Source organism: Arvicanthis niloticus, chromosome 24 (genome assembly GCF_011762505.2).
Source record: "Arvicanthis niloticus isolate mArvNil1 chromosome 24, mArvNil1.pat.X, whole genome shotgun sequence".
Lineage (NCBI taxonomy): Eukaryota > Metazoa > Chordata > Mammalia > Rodentia > Muridae > Arvicanthis > Arvicanthis niloticus.
Genome location: NC_133432.1, coordinates 21203726 through 21221660, shown reverse-complemented (window position 1 = coordinate 21221660; position 17935 = coordinate 21203726). Strand labels below are relative to the sequence as shown.

General features: G+C 45.3%; 1 protein-coding gene across 9 annotated transcripts in view; it reads right to left on the bottom strand.

Moving 5' to 3' along the window:
• Positions 1-243: 243 nt before the first annotated feature.
• Caln1 (calneuron 1) overlaps positions 244-17935 on the bottom strand; it is a 474231-nt gene continuing 456539 nt past the window's right edge. For all 9 annotated transcript variants that reach the window (XM_076923056.1, XM_076923054.1, XM_076923058.1 and 6 more), the window contains one exon: positions 244-8257. In XM_076923056.1, coding sequence (XP_076779171.1) covers positions 8130-8257 — 128 coding nt within the window. In that variant the 3' untranslated portion in view covers positions 244-8129. The remainder of the gene's footprint in view (positions 8258-17935) is intronic.

Genomic DNA, 17935 nt, shown 5'->3' with positions numbered 1-17935 from the left:
TTACCATGTCTGCTCCAAAGCCAGATCAGTCATATTTCCTACCATATGCTCCACCATCATCTGCCTATTTTCTGCATGTCAATCATCTCCCTTCAGGGTCCCTCTGCTCATCAGGGCTCTGCCACCTTCCCAAACCCCTGCTTCTTAGAGATGCTGAACTGTCACCTCTGTGGCCCTGGGAACGAATCTCAAGACCCACTGCAAGTCAGATCATAAATAATGAACCGACTCTCGCATCAAAAGGAAGAAAAAAAAAAGAACTTTTATTTTTTTTCTATTGCATAAATAATGGTAAATTAGACTCTTTTTTTAAATAAGATTATATATTTACAGACAAGTTTAGTTACAGAAAACATCTGGTACATATATGGCAACCATTTTCCCTTTATACAGTAAGATAACATGTTAATAATATCGCTTCATTGGATCACTTAAGTTGCATGCCAAGTTCATTTATATTAATATTTACATTTGATATAAAGATATTTTTTTATTTCACTAACCTGCTGTCTCACCACTTAATAGCAGAAAAATCACCAACTAACACTAAATGAAGAAAAAAAAAAAGTTAAACAAAACCCCAAAAGAATATAAATGAGGTACAGTGGGAAGTTGAGATGCATGATTGACATCTGACTGGAACATTCTGGAAGAAGAGGCAAGAAGCTCCTGATTAGAACAGTCTTTACCTGTGCTTCAGAGACACCCTGCATGTAGGGCTTGAATCCCAGCCATTCACATCTGTGCTTTGAGAGTAAGCTTAAGTTAATGACCTGTACCCACCCACAGGCCACAGCTCGCCCACACCTGGCAGGATCACACTTTTGGAGTCTGAATGGCTTTCATAAGCATCACGATGGCTTTGTCGGATACAATTAACTTCTCTCTGAATCCGTGGAAGAGAAATCAAACTGCCAGTGATTTGTCACTGGAGATTTCCCTAAGGATTCCTCAGAGTCCCCCATCTATGTGAACTTGTACCAGGAACTGAGTCCTTTCTCTAGACCAGTCTTCTCAGGGAAGAACAATGCGGTTGCCTGTGAACATTGACTAGACCTCAGGCTGCTTCAGGAAGCAGGAACTAAGGGCAGGAAGTAGAATTTTATCATTCTCATTATTTTGTTTAGGAGACAAGATCTCACACTGTAGCCCAGGCTGACCTGGCACTCACCATGTAGCCAAGGCTGCTCTCTAACTGGACACATTCTTCCTGGCTCTTCCTCCCATGAGCTGGGACTGCAGGTGTATGCCACCATGCCTGGCTCAAACAGGCTCTGAGATGGCATGGAGAAGAAGGGACAAAGACTTGGGGACCCTATTGCTGTTCCCTCCCTGTTTCTTGCTATGGTGGGACAAGCATCTGTGTCCAGCTCTAGTTTCTGGCTACCTAAGAACAGCTGCAGGTCACTGGTCCTGCACCCCAGACTTGTCATGTACTTCCTGACAGTCATTAGAGATGATGGCTTTCTACTTCCTGAAGAATTATGATTCCAAGCCAGGACCACATGCACTTGAACTGCTGCTAAGGCCAGTGTCCAGGGGAAAGCATTGTGGTAGTGATAGAGTTAGAAAGGTGTGTCCGTCCCTTATTTGGGAGATTTACAGTTAAGCATCCTCAGATGGATTCAGGGAACGCTGTTTTTTTGGGAATCTGGCTTTTGTTTCAACCTACTGACTTATGGATTCAGATGCCATGGGACCTCCATCGAGGGGACCAAATCTCCTTCCTTTTCAAGCTGGCCAAGACAAGGACATCAAAGCCCATCTTCATTCAGCAAGCTTTTAGGGAATAAATGAAAACCTCTCTAACCTGTGTGACATGTGACACATTGGCTGGGAAACAATGGGCACCAAAAGGAACAAGTCACAAAACTCATGTCACAAAACCAGCTAGCACCCCTGCGTGATGCAACTCCCAGCCCTTTATTAGGGATGTATATATTTTCCCTGGCTCCTTGCAGCAAGAATCCTATTTCCGGTGCCCTTCCCAAATGTCAGTGCTGATCTGTCTCCCTTTGGTTTTTCTATTCTGCTTTCTGATCCCTGTTCACAGGTCTCAGAGCCTCAGGCAAGGCATGCTGAGCTTGTCAGGGGTCAGCATCCACCCAGGGGAGGTACTAACTTCCTATTGGCATCCAGAGTTATGGTAGGAACATGTTAATAGGCAGTGCCTGACAGCGCATCCCTTGGACATTCTTAAAGTAGGCCAGATAGACAGGGACTAGCATCTATCAGCCCTTTAAAAACTTTATCTCTGTCAGACCCAAGGATGGAGCCAGCATCTTGGGTAAAAGCTGCATTCTCTGAAATATTCTCTCCCAATGAGTCTACTTTCTGGAAAATTCTAGCCTCTGCCTCTTTCCATTTAGGTACCTCCCCCCTCTCCTCCTACCCCTACACCACTGTGTGTGTGTGTGTGTGTATTTATTCACAGGTATCTCAGTCTATCTTCCTCTGTAGTGAAGGATAACCTTGAACTCCTATTATGATAGAGATCCCCCACTACTCCTGTTTGGATAACTTCTGACAGCGTATAATGTATTGGTTTGGAAGCCAAGATACCCCACCTGAAGAAAAGGGTGACCCCATGTCCAGCATGTGGGGTGTCCTCAGTTGACAAATTACCCAAGGTAGGAGCTAGGCAAGGAATGTTGAGGTACAGGGGTCTGTTTTGTGCAACTTGGAAAAACTGATTTTTTTTCTTTTAGTAGGAGGGAGTCCCATTATGTTAGTTCATGCTAGCCCAGAACTCTGTATGTAGTCCAGGCTTGCCTGAAACTTCACCATGGAACTCAGACTGCGCTTCAACTTGCTCCACAGACTAGGCAGATGATATTGAATTTCAACGCTCCTGTCTCAGTTTGTCAAGTGCCAGGCATTAAAAGCATGCTCTCCCACATCTGGTTGAATCGACCATGCTTTGTGGTATTTTAAATTAGAACCAGCATTAAATATAAACGATTGATGTTAACATGACGGTATGCATCTGCAGTGAGCATAGGATCCTAACAGAAGGCTTAGTTAGCTGGTACACCTGACCCCTTCCTCCAAACCTACTGTGGCAAGGCCACAGAGTTGAGAACAGTCCCCTGAGTGAGTTAGTCCAAGTGTGGATGGGATGAAGCTAAGCAATTGTGACATTTACACGATCATGGGCATGGGGACAAGATGAGGTGGCCTAGCTTCTCATTCTATTCATGTCTATTCCGACTATAAATAATTCACATTAAAAACTTTAATGGCTGCATAGCTCTTCTATTTCAGAGGTGGGATTTTCTTCTTGCAGAGGAGGGGAGTCAAGGAGTCAGTGAGGAGGGAGGGAAAATGGCTGTGAGTTCTGGACTCTCAGCCCCATAGGGCATCTTGGAAGAGACCAGTGAGGGGTGTTGGGGGGGGGGGGCGGGTACTGATCTGAAGTTGTTCAGGATGGATGCTTCCCAGGGGGTGGGGTTCTGTGGTCCCACTGTGGTCCTCCTGGTCATAGAAACAGTATGTGCCAAAGTCTAGAACATTCATCAGAGCTCATCTGTATCATCTTCAATAGCATTATATAAAAATAAGAACCCTTTTCACAACAAGGTTCCAGACTCTCCGTGTATCTTAGATAACAGAGTAGCTATGGTAGCTATGGACCTCTAGGGATATAGTGTAGAGACATGACCTAGTATTCTCTGAGGTACAAAACTTAGCACTTTCCACAAAGAGAGAAACCAAGGGCACACGAGGAAACAGGTCCACATACAACAAACATGCAGCCAGGCATAGCCAAATCACCCCCAGCCAGAAAGTACCCCCCTTGTTCACCTTCTGATGATGCCCTCCCTCATAGGGTCCCAGGGACACTACCAGTCGCAGATTCAAAAAAAAAAAAAAAAATGTACACAATGTTCTTTGATTTATGACCTGAGTCTGGATTTGAGCCCATAGGAGGCGTTTGCAATAAAAGCCAGCTGTCTCTCTCCCTGCTCTTAAATTTTTTCCCAATCACTTTGAGAGTCAGTGGCTGCAGGCTAGGAGGAGTGCCCTCTTCTGCATAGGCTTCCTTTCTTTCTTTATCCCGTTTTCTTTTTCTATCCCATTCTTTAAGATACTAGACCACTTATTGTATAAACTTTGAGCTAGGACCAGGTATGGAAGATGCCTAACAGAGGCTCCGGTCTCTGCATATCCATCACCCAGAACTTCCTACAATCACTGAGCTTGCCCAAGAACTCATGAGAACCATAGTTGACCTCCGTTCACAGTTCTGGCTTCCTGGATGGAGGATCTCAGCAAGCAAGCTAATGCTTTTAAAGATGGCAGGCTCAACATGAGTTTTTGCCTGCCAGATGATGTGGGGTAGTTTTATTGCCCGAAATATGTAGAGAGTCTTGTTCCGAGAAGTGAGATAAGGATAGAGGTAAGGAGGCTGACTCATTTTCTCCTGAGTTGGGGGGGGGGGGGAGACACATTCAAATACAATAGGAAAAGGCAGGGAAGCCATATAATTCTTGGAGGTTAATTTCCCATCTCAGCAGGAGATAGATTCTGGGAGTCATAGTGCAGGCAGGTAAGGCCTAGAGTGTTCTTTAAGTGTTCCCTCTGTGCCTTGGCAAATTCAGGGTAGATGCAATGGTTGCCGTGGCAACCTCTTATAGATCTCACAAGGAACTTCTGCATATTCTGGAAGCTGCTGTTAACTGTTAACGATTCCAGTGTAGGGACTCAGTCTACGCCAGGGACATTGAGGGGACAGTTTGTTTGAAAGTTAAAGAGTTCAGAGTCAGCTTGTCTTTCTGTCCCAGGTAAATTGCTGTCCTGGTGTCTGTCATTCATGGAGGTCTGGGGATGTGAAGCTGAGCTGGCAGCAAGAATGAGCCAGTCACTGAGTCATTTTATGACTAGCCTGCCTCTGTCACCACTTCCTTAGTCCAGTCAAATAAATGCAAGGCAGCAAAGGCTGAGCTCCTGCCTCTCCTTCAGAGGGTGTCTCAGCTTCCCATGTATGGCTTTCCTTGAGGAAGCAGAAATTTCTGGAACTATCAGCCAACCAACTACTCCCCAATTACTGTCATGAGGATGTTAGGTTACAGGGAACCTCAGGATAGCATTTATATGAACAGGCCTGACAGTAGGGCTGCCTGGAAAAGAAGCCCAGCACTCTCAAAGATATAACATAAGCAAAGCAGCTAGGAAGTCAGCCACCTTAGCACACTTTTATCCCCCTAAGTCTAAAGGACCCTACTAGACCAGACTTCCTGCAAGGATGCCTCAGTTGTACCTCAGTTACTGTGTGCCTCAGACGAGGAGGCTGCTGGGAGATTAATGTATGGGTTGTCAGAGGGAGTCTGATGGCTTCTTTCCTGTCTTTCCTTCCATGATATTGGAGAAGGTACTCACACTCCCTTGTAGATATTAACAATCAAGCACATTCATGGACAGCCACAAGTGAGGCCTTGACAATCAGGCATCTTTACAGCCAGCTTTCAAGGGACCCCACGACAAGATGTCATCGGTAACTGCCGTCCCTATTACATGGCCCCTTGCACATGTGCCATGGCTCCAATAAAAGCCACGTTTTCCCTTCCACCACTTTCTTCTTTCCTCTTTCTTCCAGAGCCCAACTCTGTGCCCCTCCCCTTTAATAAAAACCCATCTCTGTGCCCCTCCCCTTTAATAAAAACCCTCCCACGTGAGACCTATTGCGTGGTATGATTTTGTCAGGACCCGCTACCTAGTCCCATCAGTAGGGAACAGGCTTTTATCACATCTCTGTCCACTGCTGATGAAATCTAAATGCATCTTTTGGTATCAGCATCCTTCAGTATCGGACAGATCCTATTTAAAAAAAAAAAAAAAAAAAACCATATATCTGAAGAAATCTTATTGTTTCCCCTTGAGAGCCAATCTCAGCGGTGGCACGGTATCCACTGCTTTCAGGTCTTTAAAGCCTTGCACTTTCTGGATCTGCTCACCAGACTCCCAGGAGGGGGCAGTTTGGAAGTTCACACATCAGCTAATAATAGGGAAGCATGTTGCTACCAGCCATGCTTGCCTTCTTGCACACATCTGGCCGAGGGAAGGCAATTGCTCCAGGAAGAAACTGAAGGGGTGGAACGTTGTGCAGTATATTAATATTCTGTGTTGCTACCTGCTCTAGTTCAGGAGTCTGGTCCTAAGGGGATTGTGGTGACTCAGCCTAAGGAAGAAGGAAAAAGGGCAGGTTTATAAAGAGTACCCAAAAAAGGGAAGTCAGGCTGCTGCCTGGAAGTTCCAGACTTCCAGGCAGTTTTATGAAGTGACTGTGCCCCTTGGACTTCTTGGAACCTCCAACCGTCTCCCTACTCTGTATGCTATGGCTCAAACCTAGTTTGACTTGTGCTCTTGGTGAATATTCACACCCTACAGTGGGAAAATATCTGGAGCTGCTCCCATACTGCTGCATGGAGCACACATAGAGGTGAACTGGAGGAAGACCCTATATGCTTCCAAATCTAAGAAGGACGTGAGGAAGGAGCAGAGAGAGAAAGTAGGCCAAAGGAATATGCATCGCACCATAAAAAACCTACCCAGCAGAACGTAGAGAGCAAAGCTGCCAGCACCTCCGTGTGGCTGGAGGAAAGGGGAAAAGAGGAGAAAGGGGAATTGGGGATCTTCCGGCTGAGATCTGAAGTTGGAGCAGAACAATCTCGTTACAGAAATAAAGACTTAGGGTCAGAAAAATACAAAGGGAGTTAGCACGTCTGTAGATGACCAGCTAATCTGACCACTGGGGCTTGAATTCATAGTAAATCCACGAAAAGTTGAAGAAATGAGAGTCTTGGCCTGCTACTAAAAACAGACCCAGATATTCAGTTCTCTGCCCCAACGGAAGTGTTGTGGGATCAGAACACTGATCAAGTCTCTGTCCTACCAGCCACAGCCATCAGCATCTGTCTTTTCTTTTTTTTTAATGAGTCATTGTCACAACCTGTCTTGTTATTAAGCAAAATACAGTAATTTGATCCTTCCTTCTTTCTGCTTCAGGTTCTAGTTCTCCTTTTCTTAGCTGGGGAAAGGCTTGCTAATAAAGTCCGAGATGAGGGGAAGGTTAGATATACGACAGTCTAAACAGATGTTGTCAAATATGGCGACTCAGAGGGGCTCTGTTACTTCAGATGCCTGGGGTGGGAGACTCCTCACCGTCAGACTCAATCCTTCCCTACCCCAGTTACTTCACCCTCTGCTCTAAAGAAGCACGGATAGGGGTGAGTAGAGAACAAGCTCATGTCCAAAGTAAGCAATTTGGGAAGAACAGCATCACACATGAAGAAGTCTCCTGTCTGTCTACGTGTCTGGGTTATAGAGACACACAGGTTATGAATTTTTTTCTTTTTTTTTTTCTCTAATGGCGGTACAGGCAAGAAAGCTGGGAGCCAGGCTCTCTGCAGATTCCAAGATGCTGGTGCGGGATGGACTTCAGAAACAGAAAGCCAAGAGCCATGGAAACCAACTGAGAGTGCTCCAGCTCTACTGACAAAAGTCCTGTAGAAAAGGTGATTAAGAACAGCAGGGACTGCAAGGAGCTGCACCCTGCTTAATGGCTTTCCCCCTCCATGCCTTGGTGGGAGGGGTCTCCACTGGGTGGAGGGAAGAAGCCAGCGTGAGATGGAAAGTCCCCTTTTCTGTAGCAACCCAGAAGTCAACTTTAGCAGGGAGTCTCTCTGGATCCCTGGGTTGAAAAAATTGAGTCATGGATGGAGGTGACTGTTGCTCACATCTGTCTTTCTTTCTCGTTCTCAGACACCACCATGTTATCTGGATGGCTACTGGAATTCCAAGACGAAAAGAAAGCAGTGTTGGGGTTTTTTTTCCCCCCACTTCAGAGTTGCTACTGGCGGTTGAAGCAATAATTGAGAACTCCTGGCTATTTATTGCATTGGGAAACAAAACCACGGAAGCATTGAAGACAGCCCTTTTGTGTCCCTGCCAAGGAGATGAAGTTGATCCGTGACCCCAGTTGCACTGCAAACTTGAGTTCTTTCCTGAACTGTACCAACGCCTGCATCCATCCATAGGTCCAGATCTCCTGTGTGAAGGAACAGAGTCTGCCCGCGGGGCATGCACATGCGCAGTGAGCTGGCAACGCGGTGTGGCTGGTGGGAGGCTTGCTACTCCATGCCGCTCCGCAGGATCTGGTTGGCTGCGATCAGCATGACGCTTATGATGAAGGCCATGGCAAAGGCGCATATGAGGCTCTTGCGGACGCAAGTCTGTCGGTTCTGTTTCTGCGAATGAACTGGGGTTCAGGGTAGGGAGGAGAGAGAACAGAAAGATGACATCGTGAGACATGCTTCTGCAACCAGCATGGGCTGTGACTGGTCGAATCAACTCAGATGATGGACACTATGGGATTCTTTGCTGACCCGAAACTGCTGGTGAAACGTATGAAATAGTAAACCATTCCTATCAGAGCCATGGTCTGTAAGATATTTAGAGAAATGTTTAGACTTCTAGATGTAATGGAGCCACAGTGAGTTTCAGAGACAAGAATCTGTAACATTCCAGAGTGAATTTTAGAAAAGATATCATCCAACCACTGTCAGCCTTTTGCTGTAACCAATACATACTGTGTGTGTGCACGTGTGTGTCTGTGTGTGTGTGTGTGTGTGTGTGTGTGTGCGCGCGCGTGGTGTGGTATAGACTTGGGGGGGGTGTTGGGAAACATGCTCTTTCAAACTCAGATATTAAAGGAGATGAGGGGCTTAGGAGAAGGCTTGGTCAGGAAAGTTGCTGTGCAGGTATGAGGACATGATCCTCAATACCCACATCAAAAAAAAAAAAAGTTAGCCATAATGGCAAACTTGTGTTTCCATAGCTGAGCAGAGACAGTCAGATCCTGGGGCCAACGACCAGCCAGCCCTGCATACTTGGTGAGTTCTAGACCAGCCAGGTGGATGGCATCCTGCACCTGAGGAGCAATATCTGAGGTTGACCTCTGTCTACACAACAGATACACGTTTGGCACATGTGTGGCACATGCATGACACATACATGGCACATGCATGGCACAAGTGTGTAGACGTACACAAAGAGGACTGGTGAAGTAAGATATGGTGGTGCATTCCAGGCAGTCAGGAGAATTGTCAGTTTGAGTTTGAGGCATACTTTGGCTGTACAGTGAGACTGGGTCTCAAAACAAAGCCTTCGAAACCAAAAATAAACCAAAAAAAAAAAAAAAAAAAAAGAAAAAGAAAGAAAGAAAAAAGAAAAGGCTGGTGAGATGGCTCATGGGTAAGGGAACCTGGAACCAGGCCTGACATTCTGAGTTTGCTCCTTGGGACCCACATGGTGGAAGGAGAGAACTGATTCTTAAAAGCTGGCCTCTGATCACCATAAGTGTGACATCCCCACCCCTCCCCACACCACCACCAATAACAACACAATAAACTAACTAACTAAATAATATTTAAAGAAGTGGTTCTCAACCTGTGGGGGGTCAAACGACCCCTTCATAGGGGTCACCTGGGACCATGGGAAAACACAGAGATTTACAATTCATAGCAGAAGCAAAATTATAAAGTAGCAACAAAATAATTTTATGGTCCGGGGTCACCACGATGTGAGGAACTGTGTTAAAGGTTTGCAGCATTGGGAAGGGTGAGAGCCACTGGTTTAAAGGAAGCAAACAAATTTTAAAAACTGATAAAAGAAGGAGCTAGTAGGCTCACAGTCAGGCTGTAGCCTGTCCTGTCATGTTTGGGCTCCTCCCCCAGCCCCCATTACCGAAAACCCTGTAGAAATAACAAAGTCAGAAGTAGGAATCAGACCATGTTTTTAAAGGCAAGAAGAGCTTTCCCTGGGAGAAAGAGCCCAAAGGCTTCTCAAAGATCTTTGAAAATTACTCTCAAGCCAGATTTCACAGTGAGCCTGTGCCCGCACCACAGCCGGTACCACAGCCGGTACCACGGCCGGTACCACGGCCGGTACCACGGCGCGGGCTCCCTCTCCTATTCACCGAGATCCTCTCTTGCCAGCATCTTGTTATCATTAATCCTCCTGGAGCCTCCAGGCTTGTGCTTCCCTTGGGTGATTTAAGAGTATTTTTGTGGTTCGACTCTCCACTTTACTGATGAACTCTGGGTTTTAAGTTCTTAACTGGAGGAGGAGAAATTTGCCTGGTGTGGAGATGGGCTTCTTCTTAGAGTGGGTACATGGAAGGGGAAAAAAAATAAACCCAACTCTCAGGGAAGACAAAGGAGTTGGTGTTTAAGAAGAAAGGGATGGGGGTTTGGAGATGTGGCTCAGTGGGTAGAGCACTTGCCTAGCAAGCACGAGGCCCTGGGTTCCATCCCTAGTACTGTATTGACTAGAGACAGGAGGATCAGACATTCAGGATCAGGATCGTCCTTGGCTACCCAGCAAGTTCCAGCCCAGCAGGGGACACACTAGACCCAATCTAAACAAACAATGACCCAGAAAAAAAACGAAGTGGGCTTGTGGCTTGTTGAGCTAATGTATCTGGGCCTTGTGCCTAATTAAAAACTGTCTCCCTACACCCCTTCCTGAGGGTTTGTGGTGGAAAAGCTTCAGCAACACAAAATGCCATGGCTGGGCCAAGAGGGAAAGTGTTCATGAAAACCCTTCTAAAAGAAGGTTAGTTACTAAAAGAAGGTACTTAGGAAGTAAGGTAACAAGTGACAAGCTTTTTATCCCCGGTGTTCAAGTGTGGATATGAACTGTCTTCTGCAGGCTGATGTGTGTGAACATGAGGCCCCCTGCAGGTGGTGCTGTTTGAGAAATTTTTGGAACCTTTAAGAGGTGGGACTTAGAGGGATGAGCCACTATGGGGGAAGAAATTGAGGGTCACACAGAGCCACGCTTCCTGTCACGGTCCCTCTGTTTTCTGATCTGGGCCTATGTTGGCAAGGAGTTCATGCATGCAGCAATGAGCTGCCTCCACCCCTATTCCCACCCCCTCTATTAAACCATGAGACCAAATAAATCTTCCCTCCCTTAAATTGCTTCCTGTCAGGGTTTGGTCACACAGATGAGAAAGATGACTAATATATTCCCACAGTGACTCTTTCACTTTGATCTCAGAATTCTTCAAAGCATGGGGAAGGGAGAGATAAGAAGCACCTGAGAATCCAGACAGGCGCGTCCACTCTTCTGACATTATAGAAACAGTGCCCTCATCTATAAAGTTCCGTTCTTAAGAAAAACCACCCCATTCAAACAATACAGTGTTTTAACTAACTGTACAGTTTTGTGTTGGGCTGTATCATAGCTATCATCAGCTAGAACAATGTCCTGTAAGCTGAGGGGAACTTCTAGACCATTCTGAGGCCATAGGAACTTGGAAGCAGCAGTGGAGCCTGTAAGTCCAACTCAGTACCTGGTAGAAGATCTCTTTACCATGAATTCGGACATCACCAGGAATTGTATGACAGAGCAAAAATATAATGCCTTTGGTGGCTGAACCTAATACTCAATTTCCTTGGGCCTCAATTACCCTGTCTATAAAATGGGGATAATAATAGCCACCTTGGGAAAAGCATTAAAGGCAAAGAACGACAAGAATATTGTGTGTATGTCCAATGCATGCTGATTCCCTCTTTAGAAACCCAAGTTTGTTTATTTATTTCTTATGTGTGGGCATTCGTGTGTGCAAGTGCGTGAACAACAACCTTGTGTCTTTCCCCATGTGCCACCCACCTTCTTATTGAGATGGGAACTTGCCATTCAGGCTAGACCGACTAGCCAGCATGCTTATGTCTCTACTTCTGCAGCAGTGGGATTACAGGTACATGCCACCATACCGTGCTTACCTCACTTAGACTGTAGAACATAGATCCTCATCTTGCAAGGCAGATACTTTATAGAATGGGCCATCTCCTTAGCTCTATAATTGATGTCAATTTTTGTTTTCAAGACAGCTTCTCCACATAACAGCCCTGGCCATCCTGTAGGTTTCTTTGTGGATCAGGCTTGCCTCTATTGCATAAAGATCCACCTGCCTCTGCCTCCTGAGTGCTAGGTATTAAAGGTATGTGTCACCATGCCTGGCTTCTTCTTCTCCATTTATTGAGTATCCTTCCGTGAGCTGGGTATTATGCTTATTTTGTTTGTTTTATGCGCAGAGTTAGATCTCACACAGGCTGGGTGTGGTTCTTTAGATAGATGAAGAGCCCCTAGTATCAAGCATCGAAGGCCAATACTATTTGACAAATCACAGAGGTGGGATTTGAACCCATGGTTTGCTCTGCTACACAAGTTCAAAACCGCAGCATACGTTCTCCCTAACCTTCTGCTTGGCAGCAGCAAACACATGTGAGACACTTGGTGCAGCTGGCAGGAGCCTGAGCCAGAACCGAATTCATTTTCTTGTGACTCACTTAAGACCGTCATTGGCAGTTTCATATCTGCATTATATTATACAGCATCAAATAAAAATTATTTATTCTTAGTGTGTTCTCCTTTTGCTTTCAGTCCTAGGCATTGAACCTAGAGCCTCATGAATCCTAGAGAAGTGTATACCCACTGAGCTGAAGACGCACCCCCATTTCTTTTACTTTTTTCTCCTTGTTATTATTGTTTTGGAGACTGTTACTATGTAGGCCAGGCTAGACATGTACATATGTATTCTTACTATATAGTTCAGCTTACAGCAACTGAGGCAAGAAGCTACCTTTATGCTTCTTTGGACTGTGAGTATCTGGAATTTAGGCACAAGGAATCATGGCATGTTTATTTATATACTTAAAGACTTATTATGTTTTATTTATATGTATGTCTGTGTGAGCATATGCCATGTGGTTGTGAGTTCCCAAGGCAGCCAGAAGAGGGCACCAAACCTCCTAGAGCTTGAGTTACAGAAAGTTGTGGGCTGCTCATTGTGGGTGCTGGGAAGTGAACTCTGGTCCTCTGTAAGAGCAGCGTGGCCCCAGGTGGCTTTGACCTCACCATGTCTCTCAGTTTGACTGTGAACTTCAATCCTCCCACTCCAGCCTTCCAAGTAGCTGGGATCTCAGGATCTGTACCATTAAATCTGGTTCTTAGCAACTCTTGCTTCATTTTGCTTCAATGACTACAGGCCAACTTGGAGTGAATTTGGAGCCCCAGATCTTAGGCCCTTTGTTTTAATTTGACATTTTCCCCTAACTGTTGCTTAGAAGCTCTGAGAAAGTCTGAACTCTAAAACCTCGGTTTCCCTTTCTGTAAAAAGAGCTAATGATAGGTGCTCTAGGCACTGAAAGAATTAACTCAGAAGCTGGGGACATGGTTCATTTCATAAAGTGCTTTCCACACAAGCAAGAGGATTGGGTTGAATCTCCAAAACCTATATAAAAAGCTAAGTATGGTGGTACATGCCTGAATAGACAGTGTTGGGAAGGCAGAGCCAGGAGGATCCCTGGGGCTCACTGGCCAGCCAGCCTAGCTGGATTACTAAGCTCCAGGCTAGTAAGAAACTCTGTCTATAAAAAAGTGGATAGTGTCTGAAGATGACCCCTTAGGTTGACCTCTGGCTCTGGCACATGTATATACACAGGCATTTAAAAATAGTGAAATATAGCCAGGCAGTGGTGGCACACATCTTTAATCTCAGCACTTGGGAGGCAGAGGCAGGTGAATTTCTGAGTTTGAGGCCAGCCTGGTCTACAGAGTGAGTTCCAGGACACCCAGGGCCTCACAGAGAAACCCTGTCTCAAACAAATATATATATATATAACCATATATATATATGGTTATATGGTGAAATAGTCTGGGCAATAGTGGAGCATGCCTTTAATCCTAGCACTCTGGAGGGAGAGGCAGGTTAGTGGCTGTGAGTTAGAGGGAAGCCTGGTCTATAGAGCAATTTCTAGGCCTCCCAGGGCCTCACAGAGAAACCTTGTCTCTAAATACAAATACAAATAATAATAAATTAAATTTTAAAATGAAGTAAAGACAAATCACTACAAAGATTAATGAGCTAACCCAACTGAAAGCTATAGCTTGCCATGAATTGCCAGAGAAACACCAAGCTGCCTGCCTGTCTCCCCTGGGGCCAGAGGAGACACCTGCTTGTTTACTGTCCCGATCACTGCAGCTTCCAGTGGAGAGCTGACCATGCCTCAGATGCTCCCAGACCTCTTCGTGGCTTCTTCCTGAACTGCTGCTAGGCTCTCCTTTCCAGAGCCCTGCTTAGCATGCGACAGCAATCCCTGCAGCCTTCCTTGTGCAGACTGCCATCCCAGGAGTAGCAGTCTCTGGCTGCCACACACAGCTGCAAATGAGTCTCACTCACACCTAACCCCTTCTTGCTGACTTCCCCTCATCCCTTCCTTTCTTCCCTTATTCCCCTTGCTTTCTTCTCCCCCCTCCCTCCTAGCCCTCCCTCCTCCCATCCCGCTGCAATGCTGGACTATTGAACCCGGGGCCCTGCACACTCTAAGCAATGGTTCTATTACCCAGCTCCTCCTTTATTTTTTTTAAGGGCCCAGCTTTTAATATCTACTTATTACTAATCTAGCTACACAGTGCAAGTATCAGAAATAACTTAACACACACCCAAAGTTGTGTAACGGTCACTACTGCACAACACAAGAAGATTTTCATCACCCTAAGAGGAAGCCAGTACACACTGGTACCATTAGTCATTCACCTCTGTCCCCAGCCCCAGGCAACCACTGACCTTTCTCTTCCTATAGCCTTGCCTGCTCCACATGCTACATGGATAGACCTGCAGGATGCAGAGCTCCTGTCTCCTTCCATTCGCTTCACACACAGGAGGTTAGCTTGCATTGTGGTTTGCATCAACATTTCATTATTTTAAATTTTGGGACAGGGTCTCATGTAGCCCAGGCCGGCCTCATACTCATTCATACTTATTCATACTTATTCAGCCCAGGATGACCTTGGACTCCTGATTCTTCTGAGGCTTGGCATTACAGGTGTGTAGCACTATGACCGACATCACCCCATTTCTTTCTATTGCTTAATGGTATGGCATAATATGTCTTGTTTGTGAGTTCATTACTTAAGGGCATTTGAATGGTTTTGGTTTTTTTAATATTATGAACATTTGCATCCATGGGTTTTTTGAGTGTGTGCTTGTGTGGATGTGTGTGTGCAGGCGCTTTCTGATTGAGGGTATGTGCACATGTGTTCACATACACATGGAAGCCCTGAGCTGACCTTGATCTCTTGAGAAATGCTTTATTCACTGAGCCATCTCCACAACCCTCATGTGCATGTTTTTGGATACCCATACCTTCTGAGTTCCCTGGGCTACAAACTTAGGATCCCAATGGCTGTTTTATATATGAGTCTCTCATCTAATCTTGGAGAAGTTGGTTCTGTCAGGAAGCATCCTATATAGATTGCTTGTATGCCCATTTTCTTATTAGATTTCAAGTATTTTTCTAGCAGCTGATGCAGCAGGTAAGAAAGTGGGTGGCAGGAGGTGGATGCAGGATCCCCAGCCCCCACACTTGTTAACCAATCCTATAAACCACAGACCCTGCCTGCTGGCAGGACCTGGGTTTGCAAGCTTTAGTGACAGACTGTCTTTGCACTTCTTATTTTAACACCAATTCACACAGTTCCACTTGGCAAGTGACAGTGGATGGCTCTGGAATTCTTGGAGACCGTCGTCATCTGCATAGATTTTTACACTGGCCAGCTGGGCAACTATGGGTCTTAGGAATTTGTAATCCCTTTGCTTCCATGTGGATGCTGGTGCTGCTTGTTTATAGAGGTGAGGCCTTAAGAGTGGAATGAGCTTACTTGTGGTCCTGATGCAGATCTTCAACACTAGTATTTCCAGTAGGAACTCCGAGTTTCAGGAAGGTACACGAATTAGTACCAATTCCAGATACTGTGATTTTCAGAATAAGCTGGAGCTACCTAGTTTGGAAACTATAATTGCTTTCCAATCCTTTAGGTCTGCTACACTGTGAATCTCCTGTGGTTTGAATGAAAGATGTCCCTCACAGGCTTGTGTGTATGAACATGTGGTGTCCAGCAGGTGGTGATATTTCCATTTGGGAGAGATTATAGAACCTTTAGGAGGTGGAGCCCTACTAGAGGAAGTGGCATTGGTAGGAGAGAATTTGAGGTTTTGTAGTCCAGCCCTACTTCCTGTCCACTCTCTGTTTCTTGGTCTATCAAGATGTGAGGTGTCTCTGACATAGGCTCCTACCAACATGAACCCCATCATGCCTTCCCTACCATGGCTCTTCAAACTGTGAGATAAAACCACCTCCTCTCCATCAAGCTGTTTCTTGTCAAGTGTTTGACCCCAGTCCTGAGTGTGTATTTGAAACTCAACTTGTTACTGTGTTGCTGAGTATCCAAACTCTAGCTGTCAAGATCCAGCAACAAGCCCTCTTAACCACAAGCTATCACTCCAGCCTAGAAAGGGAATATAGAAATATACCCTGATGGTATTATGTATTATCACCAGGTAAGGCTTGCAGGTAGTGATAGAAGATGAAGCTGTAGGAGGTGGAATGAGGTTGGCTTTTATTTAATGATGCCTTCCTAAAGATAGAGCAACCTCCACTCATACAATTGGAAGCTGGCTCACTTTGTACCACAAAATCTCACTATTCTTTATTATTTATTTATTTATTTATTTATTTATTGTACTTCAGACAGCTGTACCTTGCTTCTAAAGCAAGGAACTACCTGGAACTCCTGGTGTAAAGGTCAAACATAGTGCTGACCTTCTCAGTGTCCTTCCCTTCCTTTGATGATGATATGTATCTTTTGTTTCTCTGATCCATACTACTCCATGTAGTTGAGACTCAACCCAAAACTTCACAAGCCAGAAGGACCAAGAATAGTATACATAGCTCTTGTCTTGTCTGTAGACATAGAAGGGGCCCTTTTGTGAATGAGAATGAGTCTTGGGAGAAGGAGTCCTGTTATTGTCTGAGTCTGATCAAGAATGAAGCCAACAGAGGAAAGAGAGGAAGAGAGAGTAGCACTGAGGGAGAAGACAAGAGACAGGGAAGGAGAAATGAAGATGGAGGAGGAGAGAGAATGAAGGAGGAGGTGGAAGAAGAGGACAAATGAGAGGAAAGATAAAAAGAGGAGAAGAAAGTGGGGAGGGAGAAGAGGAGGAGGAAGAAGAGGCGGAGAAATTGTATTTAACAAACTGATCGAAAACAATTCTCTGTGTCTTTGGTATCTTTGAATTTCAACTGGTCCTCAGAAAACTCTTCTACAATGTTGTAGAAAACCTTAGAGGGTTTCTATACAGAAGAGCCATTCCCTAATTTTTAACCCATGTCCCAAGTCTATTTTCAAAAGTTGCCTTCTGGCTTTCCACGGGCTACTGGCCCTAGCTGCCCATTTACCTCCTCAAGCTAAAGACAAGGGTTTTATTTCAGGAAAGTCACAAGGCAGGTCAGCTGGAAGCAGATGGCAGGGGTGACATCCTGTGTCCCTTCATTTGGATGGGTCCAAAGGAGCCATAATGAATTCCTGGGTGACAATGCAGATTATGTCATGCAGGTGAGCACTTGACGACCTGACAGTGACTTCAGAAGGGATGGCTGCCTTTGTGACCTTGGATTGGACCACAGAATTTTCTCTGACCTTCCAAAGTCCCTGACATGTTTGTATCTAAATATAACTACCACTATAAAATCTTTGATTTGAATAGGAAAGAAAAATAAAAGGCTTTTTTTAATAAAATAAAATGACATATGCCCAATGACATATGGACCACATAGCCTATTACATTTCTCATCAGTGTGACTGTGTTGGCTAAGATTAATTATCAACTTGAATGGATCTAGAGTGACCCAGCAGGCAAACCTTTGGCCACAACTGTGAAGGGTTATCTTGATTAGGTTACTTAAGGTGGGAGGAAGTAGAAGTGGGCGGCACCATTCCCTAGGCTTGGATTGCTTAAAGAGGTTAAAGCTAGGCATTCATTACTCCCTGCTTCCTATCTGCAGGTGTAATGTGTCTACCTGCCTCA